This window comes from Rhamphochromis sp. 'chilingali' (assembly GCF_963969265.1).
Source record: "Rhamphochromis sp. 'chilingali' genome assembly, chromosome: 20".
Lineage (NCBI taxonomy): Eukaryota > Metazoa > Chordata > Actinopteri > Cichliformes > Cichlidae > Rhamphochromis > Rhamphochromis sp. 'chilingali'.
This window is the reverse complement of record NC_137947.1, coordinates 31535424-31553771: the sequence shown is the minus strand read 5'-3', so window position 1 is coordinate 31553771 and position 18348 is coordinate 31535424. Positions and strand designations below refer to the sequence as shown.

Here is an 18348-nt window from a genome sequence, read left to right as displayed (position 1 = left end):
TTGATTTAATTGGCCCAAAATGAGTGACTGCACCCAGACACTCAGTAGCAAAAGAATTACAGAGATTCAAGAGAGAAAACTGTTTCTGCATAGACTCCTATAGTACTGCAAGTTGTGTCATCGCTTGGTGTCCTGCATAGAGTGCAGGTTTAAGGTATCTACGTATCTTTCAGAATTAGAAGCTATGCTGCGTCAGGGGTTATAACAGCTGTGCCCCCCCCCAACCGGTCGAGGCAGATGGCCGCCCCTCACTGAGCCTGGTTCTGCCGAAAGTTTCTTCCTGTTAAAAGGGAGTTTTTCTTTCCCACCGTCACCAATGGCCTTGATGACTGATAACCTTCACAGACACTGTCATCAAGGGTTTGCTCACAGGGGATCATCTGATTGTTGGGGGGTTTTCTCTCTTATATTGTATGGTCTTTACCTTACAATATAAACAGCCGAGAAGCGGCTATTTTTGCGATCCGGTGCTTTAGAAATACATCTTAGCTGAACTGAACTCCATAACATCTGGACCGAAATGCCTACACACAACGGTAGGCATTTCAATCAAGAGCTCTGTCCAAAACGTTCAGTGACAAGCATCAGCACCAGGATTGTTTTTTTAGCTCACCAACAGTTCATGTTCCATACCCAGTTTTTATTGTGACTGCAACTTTGTAAGACTGGGTTGGGAGATGTTCTTGTGGTGAGCTTTTATTCACATAATTGGTTTCTTTAATAGTGAAATAAAATATATTTGTATAACTGGAAACAGCGTTCTCATGTGTGATTATCACATTGTATTCTTTAATGATAACTTATTTCTATCAAACCATGTTTTCAGTTTAATCATTTCTTGTGTGACAATTTCCAAAAGCTGCTGTAAGTTCTCTCCAGCACAAAAAATATTTGTATCATCTGCAAATAGAATAAACTGTAATATATCTGATGTTCTACATATGTCGTTGATATAGAGGATAAACAGCTTTGGTCCCAATACTGACCCCTGTGGAACTCCACAAACAATGTCCACACACTCTGATTGATGTTCCCCAATTTTCACAAATTGCTTCCTGTCTCTCAAATAACTCTTTACCCACTCTAACACCACTCCTCTAATGCCATAATACTCCAATTTATCGAGTAATATTTCATGATTAATTGTATCAAAAGCTTTTTTTAGGTTGAGGAATATACTAGCTATACATTGTCTTTTATCTATATTGTTAGTGATATTTTCGATCAATTCTATTAATGCCAATGATGTTGATCTATTTGATCTGAAACCATACTGACTATCCGTTATTATTTTGTGTTTGTCTATAAATTTGTCGAGTCTATTAATAAAAAATTTTTCCAGTATTTTTGAAAATTGAGAAAGTAGAGAGACAGGCCTATAATTTGTAAATTGGTGTTCATCACCATTTTTGAACAATGGTGTTACTTTAGCTATTTTCATTTGTGTCGGTAATGTACCAGTTTGTATGGACAAATTGCAGATATGTGTTAAGGGTTTGGAAATGCCCTCTATCACTTTCTTGACTATTTCCATATCTATGTCATCAGAGTCTGTAGAGTTTTTTGTTTGTAATTTCCCAACAATATCAATGATTTCCTTTTCTTCTACTGCCGTTAAGAACATTGAATGAGGATTGCGATCAATGAATCTGGTTTCTTTCTCTACCGAATCTGTCATATCAGGAATTGTTTCAGCCAAGTCTGGCCCAACACTTACAAAGAATTTGTTGAAATCATTTACCACATCGCTCATATTAGTAATGTTTCTATCTTTATTTGTGAAATACGAAGGATAGTCTGACTGTCCAGAGCCCTTTTTAATGATGGTATTTAATGTTTTCCAAATCTGGTGGAGTTACTTTGTGTGTGTGTGTTTATAAGTAGTTTTAAACCTTGTGATCCACAAAACAGCATAAGAGTAAAAGAAGAACTGACTGCGTTACAGCACCCGCTGCTTGTTGAGAGTAAAAGCGATACGTGCTTTCACGTCCTTTTTAGCGACTTTTTTAGAAACAAAGTCGCTAAGGGGTCTGATATGGGCTCAAAATGTGGTCATAAATATTTTGTACTTGTAAATCGGTTTTGTACTTGTAAAAAAGATTTGTGCATGCGTAAAAAAGATTTGTATGTGTAAAAAAGATTTGTGTGTGGACTTAGCCCAAAAAAACCCCCTGCAAGTTACAAGTACGAATTTTGACCCTATTTTTCTTCCTTTAAGCTGATTGGTCAATGTCATGTCAATCACAAATTAAACAATCCAATCAGAGGACAGATGGGTTTGGCTGTCGGAGGGGCGCTTTTTTGAACTGCAGGTCCTTGAAGAGTAATCTCTATATAAATATCCAATAGTTAGGTCCCCTTACTTTCAGTAGCTGTTGAAAGGATAAAGTTGTGGTATATCAGCGGTTAGAAATACCATTATTACTTTAGGATTAGTTTAACACAACGTCAGGGCTGACCCGGGACCATTGCTGTGAGTCACAGTGCGCAGCATAAAGGTCCTTTCACATCGGACGCAGGATGTGCTGCTAATGCTAACTGCTAACTAAAAGCAAAGGATCCAGAATTTGTTACGCTGGCTGCTGGGCTCTGTGGGTTTTTGCATCAGTACCTGTACTAGATGCACCTGCTCCTTGTCTTTTCTATCTCTGACTTTATGTGAACTACAAGAGTTTCTGTTTTTTTTGCTGGTTCTTCAAATGTTCAATAAAAACATGTATGCTAATTCATAACGAAGACTGTAATGAAGACTGTCATTTCCAAAACACTGCTCCCCCGCGGTCCGCAGCGCTGTTGAAAAGGCTGTGGAAGTCCCTGTATTAAACACGTAGACCTGTGACACAAAAATCACCAAACTCGGACGACCACAGACTGTTTTCCTTCGTGGTGATGAAGGAAAACGCTGGGTTGGCATGTAAAAGGGCATTTATTCCCTTCAAAGACCTGCAGTTCAAAAAAAGCGCCCCTCCGACAGCCAAACCCATCTGTTCTCTGATTGGATTGTTACATTTGTGATTGACATGACATTGACCAATCAGATGAAAGGAAGAAAAATAGGGTCAAAATTCGTACTTGTAACTTGCAGGGTTTTTTGGCTAAGTCCACACACAAATCTTTTTTACACACACAAATCTGCAAGTACAAAACCGATTTACAAGTACAAAATATTTATGACCACATTTTGAGCCCATAGTCTGAAAACTCGCTAAATACAGCGACAAAGTCGCTAAGTTGGCAACACTGGCTACAAGTACCTGGGGATCCCACAGGCGAATGGGATCCATGAAGAGGCCGCTAGGAAAGCTGCAACCACCAAGTACCTGCAGAGGGGCAAGTCCTGAGGAGTCAGCTGAACAGTAAGAACAAGATCCGGGCTATCAACACCTGCGAGAGCTTGAAGGATAGACCGCTGCAGGGGCGAGATACAATTTGACAGAGCAAAAACTACGTAATATATTTTTATATGCAAAACTTTATAAGCTGCTAAGGAGCTACATATCCATCTATATTCAGCTTTGAGGGTCAATACTGTGTGTGTGTGTGTGTGTGTGTGTGTGTGTGTGTGTGTGTGTGTGTGTGTGTGTGTGTGTGTGTGGATAAACGAGTCAGCAGTCGGTTGGTTTCTCACAGGTTTTTTTTCGTTCATGGTTACACACACAGACTCTTTGACACGTTTCACGACAGTTACACGTTACTAATCCGACACACAGACTCGTCCACGCTCCGAGAAACATGAACACGTCTCCAAATATCTCTTCCTGCGTGTTGGTACGATCACGAAGCTTTGGATGTTTCACGTCTTTCAAACAAAAAGCAGCAGCAAAGCAAAAAGCTTCTTTTTTTAAACGTCCATTTTTGGATGAACATTCTCAGTGTAGCACCAGACAGAGTACAAAAAAGAAAACACGAGTTCAATTATGGATTAAAAACAAATAAATCGAGCATATGAACCTCGTCCAAAAGAAACAAACACAGGTAGAAAGATCCGGAAAGGCACTTAAGTGTGACGATGTCCAACCACAGATGCAGTGAAGGCGCTGACATGAAACGTGACCGTGAGACTTTTTGTTTTTTCAGACAAACTTCACAAAGTTTCTGTAAATATGAAACTGCATTCGATTATTTTTTATTATAAAGCAGTTTAACGTTTCTGTTTTCTGCATAAAGAAATCTTAGTTTGACCAGAACGCCCGCTCGAATCGGCTCATTTCAACAACACGTAATAAGATGCTGATTGCATCAAAACCAAACAGAAACCAGAGCAATGTACCAGGATGACCTTTGACCCCTCCTGTAGTGATTTCATTTTGTTTCTCGTAGTTTTTATTTTGCTTCATGTCGGTGTTTCGTTTTTATATAAACAAAGACTTTTGTGTTTTACTTGAAGATAAAAATGAATCCACCTCAAAGAAAAGAAAACAGAGCGATGTAATAAATCTTTTAGTTTAGTCTTTTCTTTTTCTTTAATTTAATGACATTTTAATTTCGTTTGCTGTGCCGTTTGTGTCTTTGCGTTTATTCCTCCTAATTTAACTTTAACGTCTCTTTTTATAGTTTCTGTTTCCTTTGAAACTTTGACAGATGCGTGTGAATTTTATCGTAAATGACTTATTGCCAAAATAACCCCTGAATGTAACCGAGTATCTTCAGGTTACCGTTTGCGTCTGAAGATGTTAGAGAAATAGTTCTCGTGTGACACTTGTGGGCCTCCGTACCTTCGTTTGAAGCCGTTTTAATTACCTTCAGCGCGGCTCAGTTAGAGCTGCCTTAAACTCTGATTTCTGCTCAGTTTTGTGGAAGCAGCAGCTTTGAGCCGACTGGAATGTCTTAAATGTTCAAACCACTGCGACGACCCAACGCAAGGCCTTATGGGTAACAGCAGGTGGCAGAAACCGTCCAACAAGGTCATCCTGTGGGTTTTGGTCAGATACCAGCTGATGGATCCTCTGAGTCATGTGATCCATCAGGAAGGTTCCCGCTGAGCCCTGCAGGGGGCGCACTGACGTGCAAATCTGAGCGTGTGGTTGACCAAAGTGAGGGAGGGGTCTGTCGTTTGATTGGTTTACAGCTGTGCGCTCCCTCACTTTATGAACCTGTTTGCACAAATTTTAATGTTTTTTTCACCATGTGACCAAAAAAGAAAACGACAAACATGTAAACATCAGCTGATAGAGTCCGCGGGTTCTCCCGAGGATTTGTGTTCACGTCCATGCATCCGTCCGTCGTGGAGGGTTAGTCGCAGTCTGGCCCACGTGGCGTTGGAGGCTCGGGCCGGTTGTGGGTTCGACTCCCTCTGGATCCACTTGTGGTCTGTTTAAGGCGCTGTGGATCCGAGTGTTTACAGACATTTCCACACAAACACACTGAAACACACAAACAGGCATTCAAGGAATTTTGTGTTGTCAACTTCTGCAAACTGTAACAAAGACTTTGTCCACCAGGGGGCAGCGTTGCCCCTGCGACCGCTGCGCTTTAACTTCCTTTTAGTCCCAGTTTCTTCTGCTTTAAACACAAAGTTTAAACTGGTTAAAAAAACATCGATGGGCTTGTTGCACCACCTTGTGGTGCAGATCGGTATTACGCAAACGTAAAGCCCGCCCCTATTTAAACTTTACCTGAAATCTCTTAAACACTAACAGAGGTGTTGGATACAAGTCATAACTTTCCTAATCTTAGAAGATATTTTAACAGCGAGCACTTTGAATTACATTTACAGGCTCACAGCAAAAACAGGTGGAAAACAGGTGAGACTGTAACTGCTGTAAGAATCTGTTTAGAAGGCGTTTGACTCCGAAACCATCAATAAAGACACACGTGTGAAAACCAAGGTTCATGCGCCCGTCGCAGCATCTTGTCTTTGTAGTCAGAGAGAATAAAAACAGTTTTATTAGTTTAATCTCTCCTGAGTGCATGGTTGTGTTACTGATCGGTGATCGGGTTACCTGCAGTCGTCTCCTCCTGTGCTGATCACGTATTTGTCGTCGTGGGAGAAGCGGATGTTGGTCACATGAGGCGAGTGGCCGAGGTAGCGCTTGTGTTTGGCCTGCAGACGGAAACGAAGCAAACGTGCGTCCGTTTAATCAACTTAGTCCTGGATACAAAGAATAAACTGAACCTGAGCCTACAAACACAGAAGTTTGATATCCTCAGAGATCAAAAGGTCAAAAGTTTAACTTCAAACTTGTGACTTTGTTTCTTTCCGTTAGTGCTCATGAAGCCCTCGACTCCTCGACTCCTTCATTTATTTCCTTTCCTACCTCCGAACAACTAATACTGAATAAATGAGACGTGGCCACAAACTCACAAACTTCTCTGTGCAGGGGAAGTCGAACAGTTTGACCAATCCAAAGTCGTCGCCGGTGACGATGTTCAGGCCGCCGTGAGACACACACGCGCAGCTCACGTCAGCTTTGTCGGCGTTTCGAGGCCAAATCCCCAAAACTTCGTCTCCCAGGATGCTGAAGAAGAGACGACAGAAAGGGCGAGTCAGCGCCGCGGCTCGTTGTCGGGTTAGCTCGGGGGTCGAGCGGGCGACCATGAGCCGTGTTTGTGCGTTACCTGGTCCACGTTGCCCAGGTGATTCTGTCGATGGCGATCGGGTCGCTCACCAGCTTTCCAGAAGGAACCTCGAACACCTGCCGCTTATAAGCTCCCGTGGACACCTGCAGGTGAGATTGTGATGCACGCGTCAGCAGAACGAGTGTGTGTGTGTGTGTGTGTGTGTGTGTGATCTGTAGCTGGACCGAGGATGGCCCGGGGGTTTTGTAGGGTGTGTGTGTTTTTTGTGTACATATACATGTAGAGCAGTTGTATCACAGCACCTGGTGACTGTGGGAAGGAAGAGCCCCCGTCTAACAGGAAGAGACCTCCAGCTGTGGGTGTACCTGTACGTAGCAGCTGTCAGCAGAGAAGTCGAGCTGCAGGACGAAGGCGGGGATGTCGCTGCAGTAAACCAGCCGGTTCAGCGTCGGCCCTGCGCTCACGTCGTACACGTCCACCGTGTTCTCCACGGAGCCGACCGCCAACAGCCGCCGGTCGGGACTGAAGCTGCGCACAGAGTTCAGTCAAACAAACATCCAGCGCTTTCATTCTTCGCTCCCGCTCTCGCTCTCTTACCGGATGTCCTGGACGGTGGCGCTGCGGTCTCGCTTCTTCGCCCACATCTTCAGCGAATTGGAGAGGAGGAGGAGGAACTCGCCGTTCTTCATCCCCACCGCCAGCATCTCTCCGTCTGCGCTGTAGCTGACGCAGCGAGCCGCGTGGCCGACGCACACTTTGTTCAGCAGTTTCTAACCAGAGAGAGAAGATTTCTTTAACCAGCCCTCGCTGCACCACATCACGCAAACCTGCAGCAGCGCCTGCTGTTTCTAGCCCTCCTCCACCCCAGCATCCACCACCACCGTCCTAAAGAGCCTGGACTCCAATCACTGACATATGTATGAATGCACCTTGTCGGCGAGGTCCCACAGGCGGATGGTGGCGTCGTCGCTCGCCGTGATGCAGAGATCTTTGGCCGGATGAGCGCCCAGACCCCAGATTCCCCCCCGAGCGTGACTGTCCAGCAGCAGGTTGGACGCCGCGTTCTTCTCCCCGACCTCGATGATTTCGCCGTCTTTCGTCCCCACCAGGATCTTACCCTGAGGAAGACGAGAGGCCGAGGCGATGAGGAAGACGGACGGGTGATGGCGGAGGAGGAGGAGCGGGGAAAGGATGTCGAGATCTCACCTTGCCTCTGCAGACCGACCGCACGCACTCCACCTGCTGCCCGGTCTCCAGCTGGAAGGCTCGGCATCGTTTCATCTCCTGATCCCAGAGCTTCACTGCTCCGCCCTCCTTCGTCCTGACGCACAAACACACAGTTTTTATTTTCCATTTTTTCCACGAAGGAGAAAACAAAAACTGAAAAACTAGAAACAGCACGAAAGAGGAGGTTGGGTTGCAAAGGAGCTTGCAGACTGAAACAGCTTAAACAGAGGACCACGAATGAGGCCATCACACAGAGATCAGCTGATCTCTGTTTCTGTGGCGACGTCCGTCCACAGAGAATTGGCGGCTTTCAGGAAGTAGAAAACTTCCAAACTCATGGTTGGTCCCGTTTTCATGACATCATATATAAACATCCTTGTAAAAAAATCTGTATTATGAAGATGGTTCTCGATGCAGGTGAAGCGGTCGGCGTGTGACTCACGGCCTCTCCTTTCCACCGGTGACGATGAGTCCGTCTCTCAGGGTGGTGTACATGGTGAAGACCGGCCCGGTGTGAGCCTTCGCCACCACCCGCAGCAGGTAGTGATCTCGCCACACGTACACGTCCCCGTTAATGGCCCCTGTGAACGTCAAGTTATTCTGCAAACGTGAACACAGACACGGTCAGCTTACGTGCTTCGACTGAACGACGCTCCTGAGGGGCCCGGGGCGAAGCGGCGAACTCACCGCACCGAAGGCGACAGACAGCATCGTCTGCATCCTGCCGTCCTCCAGCGTCCCCACCACGCCCTTCTTGTACATCAGCGCGCCGCCGGCCAGCGTCCAGAACTTCACGTGTTTGATTCCCACCGACACGAATTGAGCGTCCGAGTCGGGCCGAAACTCCACCACGAAGATCCGGTCCGGGTGTCCGGCTTTCCCGCACGCTCGAGATCCTGCAGAGGAGACACGCCTTGGTTACCATGGTTACTGCCACCACAGAGGGACGCGAATCAAACCACGCTGAAAGTCTCTGACCTTCCTGCCAGCGCCACACCGTGATGGTGTGTTCAGGGTCCACTCCGACGGACAGCAGCAGCTTTCCCGTGGCGCTGAAGTTCACGTAGCCGACGCCTTTGCTGTGCGGACAGCGGAGGATGGACAGCGTCTGCTTGCCCATGGCGTCCCACACGTGGATCGAGGGGGTCGTTCCTGCGCGGAGACGAGCGAGTGTTTATCGCCGTTACAGCCACAGGCAGCGTCAGCACGACCACAGAGGGATAAACTACGACAGCGACACAGAGGGGTCGGTGCAGCCGACAGACACCCTGAAAACCAGACGCTGTTTCACCGCCACGCTAAAGCGCTCGCGCCCCATTTATTTAATCCGAGCGTTCGGGTCAGGAAAGCACGACGGCACAAGAGTTTGCGTTTGGTACTCGAGTACTTTAACTACTCGTTAAACAAATCGAATGAGTTCAGTTTGAGACGAGCGTCAAACATGCAGCAGAAACATCATATTGATCGATCATCGAGGAAAATCCAACAAACTAACATCAGTCGTCAGAAATGAGTCACTTCAATCATTTAATGTGGTGAAACTATCCTGTGTTTGTTGATACAAAGTTACCCAGGAACAAATATTTATTTAAATGTGTGCAAAAAACAATGATTAAGAATATGAGACAATATGAAAAATGTGTTAATGCTGACGCACTGCTGGAAAAGTAGAATTTTGAAGAGCTTTTAAAGTTTTTGATTAAAAAAACAGAACTTTTGTATAACATGAATATATTTTAAATATTTAATGAAATTTCTGAACATTTATCAGAAAAATATTACTTTTTTATAAATGTAAAAATTTTGTTGAAAAAAACGATTAAAAATGCAAAAATATTTTGTTTAAATTGTTTCTTTGCATGTTTTTATGAGACGTAGCAGTAAAAACCAAACCGACACGTCTGGTTGAGTCGGGCGCTCTGGGTTTCAGTTTTCTGTGATGGGAGGCGTGCGGGTCGTTTGTAGTTTACCTGGGAGTTCACCGCCGTCACCTGAGGTGTTGTGAGAGCGATGGTGACAAATGAGGCCGGCCAAAAACACACACACAAAGACAACAACATGAAAACCTGCAGTGAGTCACAGCCAGGCAGAAAAAACGTTTCATTCATCCTGCGTCTGCGCGGAGCTTCGACGTTCCTGACTGCGGATCGCTTCGGCTGCTCTACGGTTCGATACCAAAACAACAAACTCTGGGACGTGAAGCTCTGCTTGTGTTTCCTGATTGGCTGAATTAACCCCACTTCCTGTATTTTAAACGCAGACCTCGAGGAGAAACTGTCGCGACGTGGCGCCTCACAGCTGCAATAAGCGTTTGCTCCCTGTCGGTGAGTCGGTCAGTTTCCACTGTGTCAGTAGAAATAAAGCAAAGCAGGCGGGTTAAACAGGAAGCAGGGAGAGAAAGCGGGACTTCTCTTTAGTACAGTTAGTGGAGGAAAACACGGCCATGCTCCGACAGCGACACGCCACACACACAAACACCGAAGCGTACCGATCTGCCCGGTGGCGATGATGTTCTTGAATTTGGGGTGCTGGTTGACGGTCAGACACAGGATGTCGTCCGTGTGCTCCAGGTAGAAGCTCTGAGTTCCTGCAAAGACACGTAAACAGACACGTTTTACCTGCAAGGCACCAAATAAACTCCAGTTCTGGCTGAAGCTCAGTCGTCGCTTCATTCAGCACGAGTCACGGACACACTCGTGGTGTTTGTGGGGCTGCAAACGCACACATGCAGGTGAGCTAACGACACGGTTTCGTTCTAATGGATGGTGCTCTTTCTGGTGATGTCGTCAGAAGCTGTGCTTTTCTTGTGCAAAGCTCTGCCCACGCTGCCGGAGATCAGCAATCTGCTGCTACACGACAGCGACGGGCGACACTGACAGCAATCAGAGTTTGCTGATTTTAAGGTGCTTTTTTGGACCCAAAGCAAAAAACACAGGATGGCAACACCCAGGCACAAATCTGTGACTTTGTGTACCTGTGACGACTGCGCTGAGTTTTGTCTGTTATCAAAGGAGCGTAAGTGGTCATTGAAGCGTGCAGCACGCCGACCACTTTCCATCCAAAGGTGATTGCACAGCTCACCCGAGCCGGGTCCTGGTCTGTCACGTCTGTCATTCTGCAGTTAAACTGCCGTCCTGCAGCATCCGTGTCCTGATTTATGGACACGTGATCTGTGAGGTTTTGGCCGCACTCTGAATGTGCATCTCTGTGCAGCAACAAATGTGTAATTGTGGCTGTTTCCTCACAGCTGATCGCCGGATTGTCACAAACAGACTGCATGAAATTGCCAACTTGAGCCCACTTAGCCTCAAGCTGACAGCAGACACGTTATCGCCGTTTCATCACCGTCTTAATGCACCAAAGTTTGAAGACCGCCGGTCTCCATCTGCGAAGCAAAGACATCACAAGTCCACCGAACTCGGCCACGATCACTCTGTGCTGCAGCTTCCATCCACCTCAGTGTGGCTGCAGCATAAAACACGAACCGACCAATCGCAGCCGAACGGCTCTGTGAGGTAAGAGGCGTGTTTTTGTGGATGAGATCCGGTGGAGCGCAACATCTTTGCTTCCTGTGTGCGAGCAGGTAGATACAACCTGAACACGTTTCCACAGGTGTGCATGAAGCTGAGTCTGCTCAGCAGAAACTGTTTAACAACAACAACAATAATTTACCTGGTAAAACCGTTTTCACAAACATAAAAGCTTTTGAATATTAAATGTTACATCACTGACATCATGTTTCTGTGCAGCAGGTAGAAGGGGCACATGCAGAGATGCATTTACAGAGACTTTAACATCTTTCGGACACCAACGTCTGCCGACTGTTCGTGCGTCCGTCCTGCTGAAACAACCTCACGTTAGGACTCATCGTCCACGGCACGTCATTCAGGTGTGTTGTTTGTGTTACCGGTGCTCAGGCTGTGCACGATGGCGGTGGCGGCAGTGTGGTACACGATCTCGGCGCCGTCGTTGAGGTAGTGCAGGTTGTTACGACAATCGAAGCCCCGAAAACCAAAGACGTGGTCCAAGATCAGGTCCTGGAGAGGGAGAGGCGGACGGTGAACGCAGGGACAGACGGACAGACGGGCCGACGGACGGACGGACAGACTCACCTCGACCGGCCGCTTCTTCTTGGACACGTTGTTTTTCTGGAGTTTCTCGGGCTGCGGCGCCGCTCGGCTCACTGGCGGCCTGGAGGATCGATCAGCGTGTCAATGAATCGGTCGATGAGTCAAAGACAGAAAAACATTCATTTACATGTTAAAGGACGAGATCAGAGACACACGGGTGGAGCACAGACATGGAGACAACATGAACTACACATCGGGGGGTTAAACAGCTGATCCGGCGGTGTGCTGGTGCTCCGCCCTCTTTCTGTGAACTCAGACCAGCAGCCATTTGGGTTAGAGCAGCCGTTCTGCTTCTGACAGAGTTAAATCACTCAGATTTGCTAACGTTACAGCGTCACTGTGCTCTTTGTTGTCTGTTGGCGACTAGAGGGAAGAGGCGGAGTTTAATGCAACCTTTCACTAAACCGAGAGCGTCGACCTGCCGAAGCACCTGAAACCTACAGGAGGAAGGTTCTGCTGCTATTCAGAGTAATAACTCTAGTAACTGTTGCAGTAATTGCAGGATTTTGCGGTGAGTGAACCAGGTCCACTGCATCGTCGATCGTCACGGTAACAACAGTTAAACTTCAGTATCCACTTATGAACCTGTTTCACCTGCACAGGTGCAACTCAAAGTGACAACAGGTGCACTGGAGGGGCAACAATGAGACCACCCCAAAAAGGAAATAGATTAGCAGGTGGTGGTGCACCCCCGTCAGCTCCTCCAGGATGGTACGGTCTGTATCTCCCTGCACATGTGGAGGAGCAGACACCAGCAGACGTTACAGGAGCTGAGCTGCACAGGTGTCTGCTCCTCTGTGACCTCCAGCGGGTTACTCATGAGCACGTTTCTGACCAAACCGTCAGAGTCCACGAGGGCAGGTCCACCACCACAGCATCGTCCTCCAGCACGACTGGTTTGGACGTGGGTCCGCGGGGTCTGCACAGGCTCCTCGTTGGCAAATAAACTTTCGTTTTTAGCAACTGAAGCGAGACGTTATCGCTCAGTGCTGCGAACGGTTCATCAAGGCGCCAAAGCCGTAAGAGAAGTGGTGCATGACGGAGAGATGAAAGTGACCAAACAGGACGAAAATGCACTGAAACGTTTTCATGAAATGCCAGCGTGTGATGCGAACACGATGAAGAGGACGTGTACAGGCAGGCAGGTGTTACCTGGATCCCCTGGACAGCAGAGGGATAGAACCAAGGTAGAGCTTTAGAAACACACACAGTCACGCACTCTTATCTACACTTAGACTCAACACACACATGCACACACACATGCACACACACATGCACACACAGGCTTTCCTCCTCAGAGACACTGTGGCTAAAAGTACATGCTAACAAAACGCTACCATGCTGCTGCTGCTGCTGTTTAATGCTCAGGCTGCCAGCCTAACATGCTAGTGCAGCTAACCGTGTCAGCAGGCTAACGTGCACAGGTACACCTGTGGCCTCACAGCAGCAGGTGCAGCCCTGTACCTGAGAACTTAGAGAGCCTGGATTACTGTTTATCAAAGGGAGACACAGGTGGCTGCTGCAGTATCATCGATACCAAACATCTGATAGATGTTACTCTGAAGAAAACCCGACTATTCTCAGCCGAGCTCCCCATAGAACATCTTTCTCTGCTGATGAAGTCCCACAGGAACAGGAAGTGACATCCTGTCCTTCCATCAGGTGAAATATTGTTGTCCCAAAAGCCTAGAGACCGCTCCCTGAACATGGCGGCTGGTTTTGTCCTGACACTCTGTGATCTCTGTGGTCTTACAAACACAGGTGTGTCCAGTCGGCTCACGTTACCTGCAGTCAGGCTCCGAACATATTTAGGCCAAAACTCGATCCAACATAACATGAGCACTGACAGGTAACACCAATGACACAGAGCGGGTGAACATTTTGTCCTCAAAGTTGATGTTAGAAGCAGAAAAATGGGCGAGTGTGAGGCTACGAGCCAGTTTGGGTCAGAGCGTCTCCGAAACGGCAGCTCTGTGTGGGTCTGCAGGGGTCAGTTTTTATGGTCCAAAGAAGGAACAGCGGTGAAGCAGCGACGGGGCCGTGGAGGCCGATGCGTGTGAGGACTGAAGCCTGGTCTGTGTGGTCCGATCCAACAGACGGGCTAAAGCTTCATGCTGGTTCTGATAGAAAGCTGTCAGGCTGACCCCCGTCCCCCATTGAAAGCACCAACAATGAGAACTGGACCACAGAGCGATGGAGGAAGGTCGCGGCCTCCTTCCTCCACAAACAGGAACGGTCTGTGCAGCACAGCGACAAGTTTGAGGTGTTAACTCTAATTTTTAAAAGATCGCAGTCCAGTCGAGCCTCAGTGAGATGTGCCGGACAAACGAGTCGGATCCCCGGAGGCTCCACCCCACAGCTAGCAGGACCTACAGGACCTGTTCACCTGCTGAGTCCACGCCTCGACGAGTCGTGGTGTTATGTCTGATCGAGGAAGAGTTTGAATGGATTTGTAAATGAGAGATTTCTGCTTTTGGGCTTTAATAAATGATCCAAAGTGGCTGCAGCTGAGGTTTTAAGTGTGACCATCCACACAGTAAGTGTTGGCTCATACTTACTTGACAATGCCCTGCCTCCAGGGGAATGCAAGTTAAAACACAGCAGAGATATTAAGAGTTTCTACGAGGCCAGAGAGCAGCAGCAACACTCAGGAACTAAGGGTACCACAGAGGGACAAAACAAGAGTTATCAGTCAGCACGGGCACCCTTTATCATTAAAGATTCTCCGGACTCTGAAACTTGGAGCCGCCCATTTTCTTCCAAATACCTGCAAGTTCTAGATTTGGTCAGAGATTCTGTCACTGAGGCGCTGGAAGAGAAGACGTGCACACCGGGAGCTTCTGTGCATGAACTCAGAGCACAGACCTGATGCTGCTACTCCACAGCCTGGAAAACCCCATTTCTACAGGCTGGAAAATCCTCACTTCATATAAACCCAGTCAAAGTTCCCACATGACCACCTCGCAATCAGCTGATTTAATGTTCTACAATTACTGTAGTATATTTAAAGCCTTCATGCACCCTGCAGGTCCACGGGGGTGGGCTCAGGTTTGTCCTCTTTTTAACCATCTTTACAGCTTTTTTGAGATGTCATAACTTTGTGAGTTCAGGAGAAATCTGCAGGGCTGAAAAACACATTTAAGCTCTGTGAAAATCTGCAACCAGATCAGTTTTACACCCACTCAATGACTTAATACCTAAAGCCCAGAGCTCCCCGTGTGGGATAGGTCGCTGCTCAAAACAAGTTCAAGCATATGAAAGGCCCCTCAGTTATCTACGTTTGACACCAGGCTCAGCTTCTTCACAATAATTTATAATATGGTAACATTTTAACAAATAAACCTCATTTGTCTTCAGAAGAAGGAACCTGGTTGGTGCTTAGATCGATCTTTGGTCTGCAGCTTTCTGACCCTGCAGACACATTTGTTCCTTGAAGGTGCCCTTTGTTGTTGAGTGAACTGTGAACACCGATATTACAAACGCAGCCAGAAGGATCCACTCAGCATGCAGAAGCCTGAGCATGCACGAGCACATCAGCACACGGGCGCGCACACAGGGAACGTCACCTTCACTGAAACAGACAGCGAGGATAGAACATGTTGGAAAGTCAAACAAAGCTCAAGAACTCGTTAAAGGAAATCACAGAGAGCACGAAGACATCCTGCACGTTTAAGAAACCGGAGAAGTCTGTGGAGCTTGAAGCTGAGAGGCTGTGTTAAAATGTGTGGTCCCAGTGTTTATTATGGGTTTGCTGTTCGGGCTTCGACTGCATGATTTCTTCTGCCAGCTCACTCCCAGGACAGAGATGTAATCTCACAGAGTGACCTCTGACTGGCTGGAGAGTTCTTGATTACGATTTTCTGTTCTTTAGCCATTTTGAACTTCTTTGAAGCTCTTGTTGTATTTTTCTGGTTGGATGTTTTCGCTGCTGTCAGCAAAAGATTAAGATGTGAAGATTTCATTTGTACGAGTTTATCACGTCCTGTGTTTCTCCCTCTTTGTCCCGTCTTACTGTGTTAGTGTCTTTGACTATTACCTGTCATCTTGCTCGGTCTCAGCTTTTGAGTTTCGGTGAAGTTTTGTTCCTTGTTTTATTTTAGAGCATTTTCTCTTCAACTGTCTCTGATTTTCATAAAGATTTATTTTGTTCATATATTAAATAATTGTTACAAATTTGGACAAAACAAGCTACAGATTTTTTTAAATGTCATAAAGTATTCTACATGATTTAGTTTGCAGTATTAGGAAGTATCACTAGTGTTTTTTGCAATGTGATGTTTTTCATTAGTGTGCGCTCAGATATGGGAGCCTTTGTCATATTTTACCAGCAACACTCCGACATGTTTTTAATGCACCCGTCCCAAAATACAGATCCTGATTCATTATGATGGTAAAAAACAGAAGTGTGTGTGTGCACGTGTATGTGTGCAGGTGTGTGTGTGCATGTGTGTGTGCACGTGTGTGCACGTGTGTGCGTGTGCATGTGTGTGTGCACGTGTATGTGTGCAGGTGTGTGTGCATGTGTGTGTGCACGTGTGTGCGTGTGCATGTGTGTGTGTGTGCATGTGTGTGTGCACGTGTGTGCGTGTGCATGTGTGTGTGTGCGTGTGTGCACGTGTGTGCGTGTGCATGTGTGTGTGCACGTGTATGTGTGCAGGTGTGCGTGTGCATGTGTGTGTGCACGTGTGTGCGTGTGCATGTGTGTGTGCACGTGTGTGCGTGTGCATGTGTGTGTGTGCGTACCTCTCCTCAGCAGAGAGCTCCTTCAGCTGTTGGTGAGGTTTGGTTCCTCTCATCGCTCTGATGCTGACGGCGTACATCTTCGTGGTGTAATCCACCGTCTTCTCGCGGGCGACGTCGCTGTCGTAGCCTTTAAACACACACAGTTACAGATCTGAGGGACGGCTTCTGGGTTTATGTTGGTGCTTCACTGAGAGGTCATGTGACACCTGGATCCAGACATTTTTGCATTGAAGCTTTCAGGCAGAGACTTTGTTCGTGTTTGTTTGGATGCATGAAGGTTTGTCTGTGTCTGCTTTATGATGTCACAGCTACGATAGCTGAGAGGTGGAGTACGGATAAAGGGCGACGCCATCGTGTTTGGTGCAGATCTGAACCTCGTTTCTTGAACTGTGAGCTGGTGCAGAGACGTCTGCTGAGTTTAGCACCAGCGCTGCTCTCTGTTCATGATGTTGCCGAGGCTACGATTAAAGACGAAACTGTAAACTTTGGATTCGTGTTTATCGAAACAATATTTTCAAACCTCCGTCCTCCTCGATGTCGTCATCCGACTCCTCGCTGTCTACGAGCGGTCGGCTGTCGCGAAACAAAGGCCCGTCCCCCTCCACGCTGACCACGCCTCCTCGCTCCCTCACCCAGATCATCAGGGCGGTGTCAGCCCCGCCCACCGTCAGGAGCGTGGAGTCATCCTGAGCCCAGCGGACGTTTGTGACCTGTGCGCTGTGGCCCACGTAACGCTTAAAGCGAGCGTACTGACCCTGCAGGAGGAAAGGAAGCAGGTCCTTAAGAGGAAAGGTACACACACTCAAACACCTGAGGTCAGAGGGGCACTCTGATTGGTCCTAACTTTACAGGAAGTCACACAAGTTATCCAAACTGACTTTTCTATCGCCACATTGAAACCTGGGAGGCTGTGGCTGAGAAACCGCAAGGCGAGCACTTCAGAACAATCAGACAGCGTTGAACCCAGAGGAGTCGCCCCCTGCTGGCCACTAGAAAGAATGCAGTCTTCTCTGTACAGTGTGTGTGTGTGTGTGTGTGTGTCGTTGAGGTTGTGTGTCGTACTCTGACGGGATAGCTGAACAGTTTGAGGAAGCCAAAGTCGTCTCCGGTGGCGAGCAGCGCGTGGTCTCTGGTGAGCGACGTGGCGTTGATGTCGGTGATGTCGCTGTGCGTCGGCCAGATTCCCTCACAGGTGGAGCCCAGAACCGACGTCCAGCCGGCCCACTCGATCCGCTCCAGCTGCACAAACACACACACAACACGACACACACGGGTCGTTTCCACACGTCAAGCTTTTCTGTCTCCGGTACGAAACAAACGGACTCGTTCACGCCGCTGGAAATACGTTGGAGGCGTGACATCATGAACCCCAGCTCCTCCTCCTCTCGCTCAGCATGCACACTGACCTCACAGTTTCTGATGGTTTGTCGTTTTCCTCGCGGGGCTTCAAAGAACAGCTGCTCTTTGGCTCCCGTGTTGACCTGCAGCAGTTTACCTGCAGCACAAAGACAGCAGAGAAACATCGTCTGGACTAAGAATAACGCAGCGGCTGAACGCGCTCGCAGATCTCGCCGTCTGCTCGCAGACTCTCTGTGCATCATTCAAAATTAGCATTTACCCTTTAACTTAGTCCTCAGTCACATTAGGGACGGGTCGGTGACCCCTGATAACCTCTGGTTGCTATGGAAATATGGACCAATAACCTGAGCGTGGTTGTTTTGGTTGGTAG

The 18348-nt window shown here is 47.5% G+C and overlaps 1 protein-coding gene across 3 annotated transcripts in view; it reads right to left on the bottom strand.

Annotated features, from left to right (window-relative positions):
• Window positions 1–4698: 4698 nt before the first annotated feature.
• LOC308388742 (echinoderm microtubule-associated protein-like 6) overlaps window positions 4699–18348 on the bottom strand; it is a 68733-nt gene continuing 55083 nt past the window's right edge. For 2 of the 3 annotated variants that reach the window (XM_080869623.1, XM_080869624.1), the window contains exons 26-44: window positions 18026–18114; window positions 17682–17858; window positions 17140–17374; window positions 16620–16746; window positions 11859–11937; window positions 11654–11783; window positions 10235–10333; window positions 9717–9737; window positions 8725–8898; window positions 8434–8642; window positions 8189–8346; window positions 7726–7840; window positions 7449–7637; window positions 7117–7289; window positions 6885–7047; window positions 6559–6662; window positions 6305–6458; window positions 5943–6043; window positions 4699–5363 (exon numbers count right to left, since the gene is read on the bottom strand). In XM_080869623.1, coding sequence (XP_080725749.1) covers window positions 5339–5363; window positions 5943–6043; window positions 6305–6458; window positions 6559–6662; window positions 6885–7047; window positions 7117–7289; window positions 7449–7637; window positions 7726–7840; window positions 8189–8346; window positions 8434–8642; window positions 8725–8898; window positions 9717–9737; window positions 10235–10333; window positions 11654–11783; window positions 11859–11937; window positions 16620–16746; window positions 17140–17374; window positions 17682–17858; window positions 18026–18114 — 2522 coding nt within the window. In that variant the 3' untranslated portion in view covers window positions 4699–5338. The remainder of the gene's footprint in view (window positions 5364–5942; window positions 6044–6304; window positions 6459–6558; window positions 6663–6884; window positions 7048–7116; window positions 7290–7448; window positions 7638–7725; window positions 7841–8188; window positions 8347–8433; window positions 8643–8724; window positions 8899–9716; window positions 9738–10234; window positions 10334–11653; window positions 11784–11858; window positions 11938–16619; window positions 16747–17139; window positions 17375–17681; window positions 17859–18025; window positions 18115–18348) is intronic. The other variant, XM_080869625.1, reaches the window with a different exon arrangement.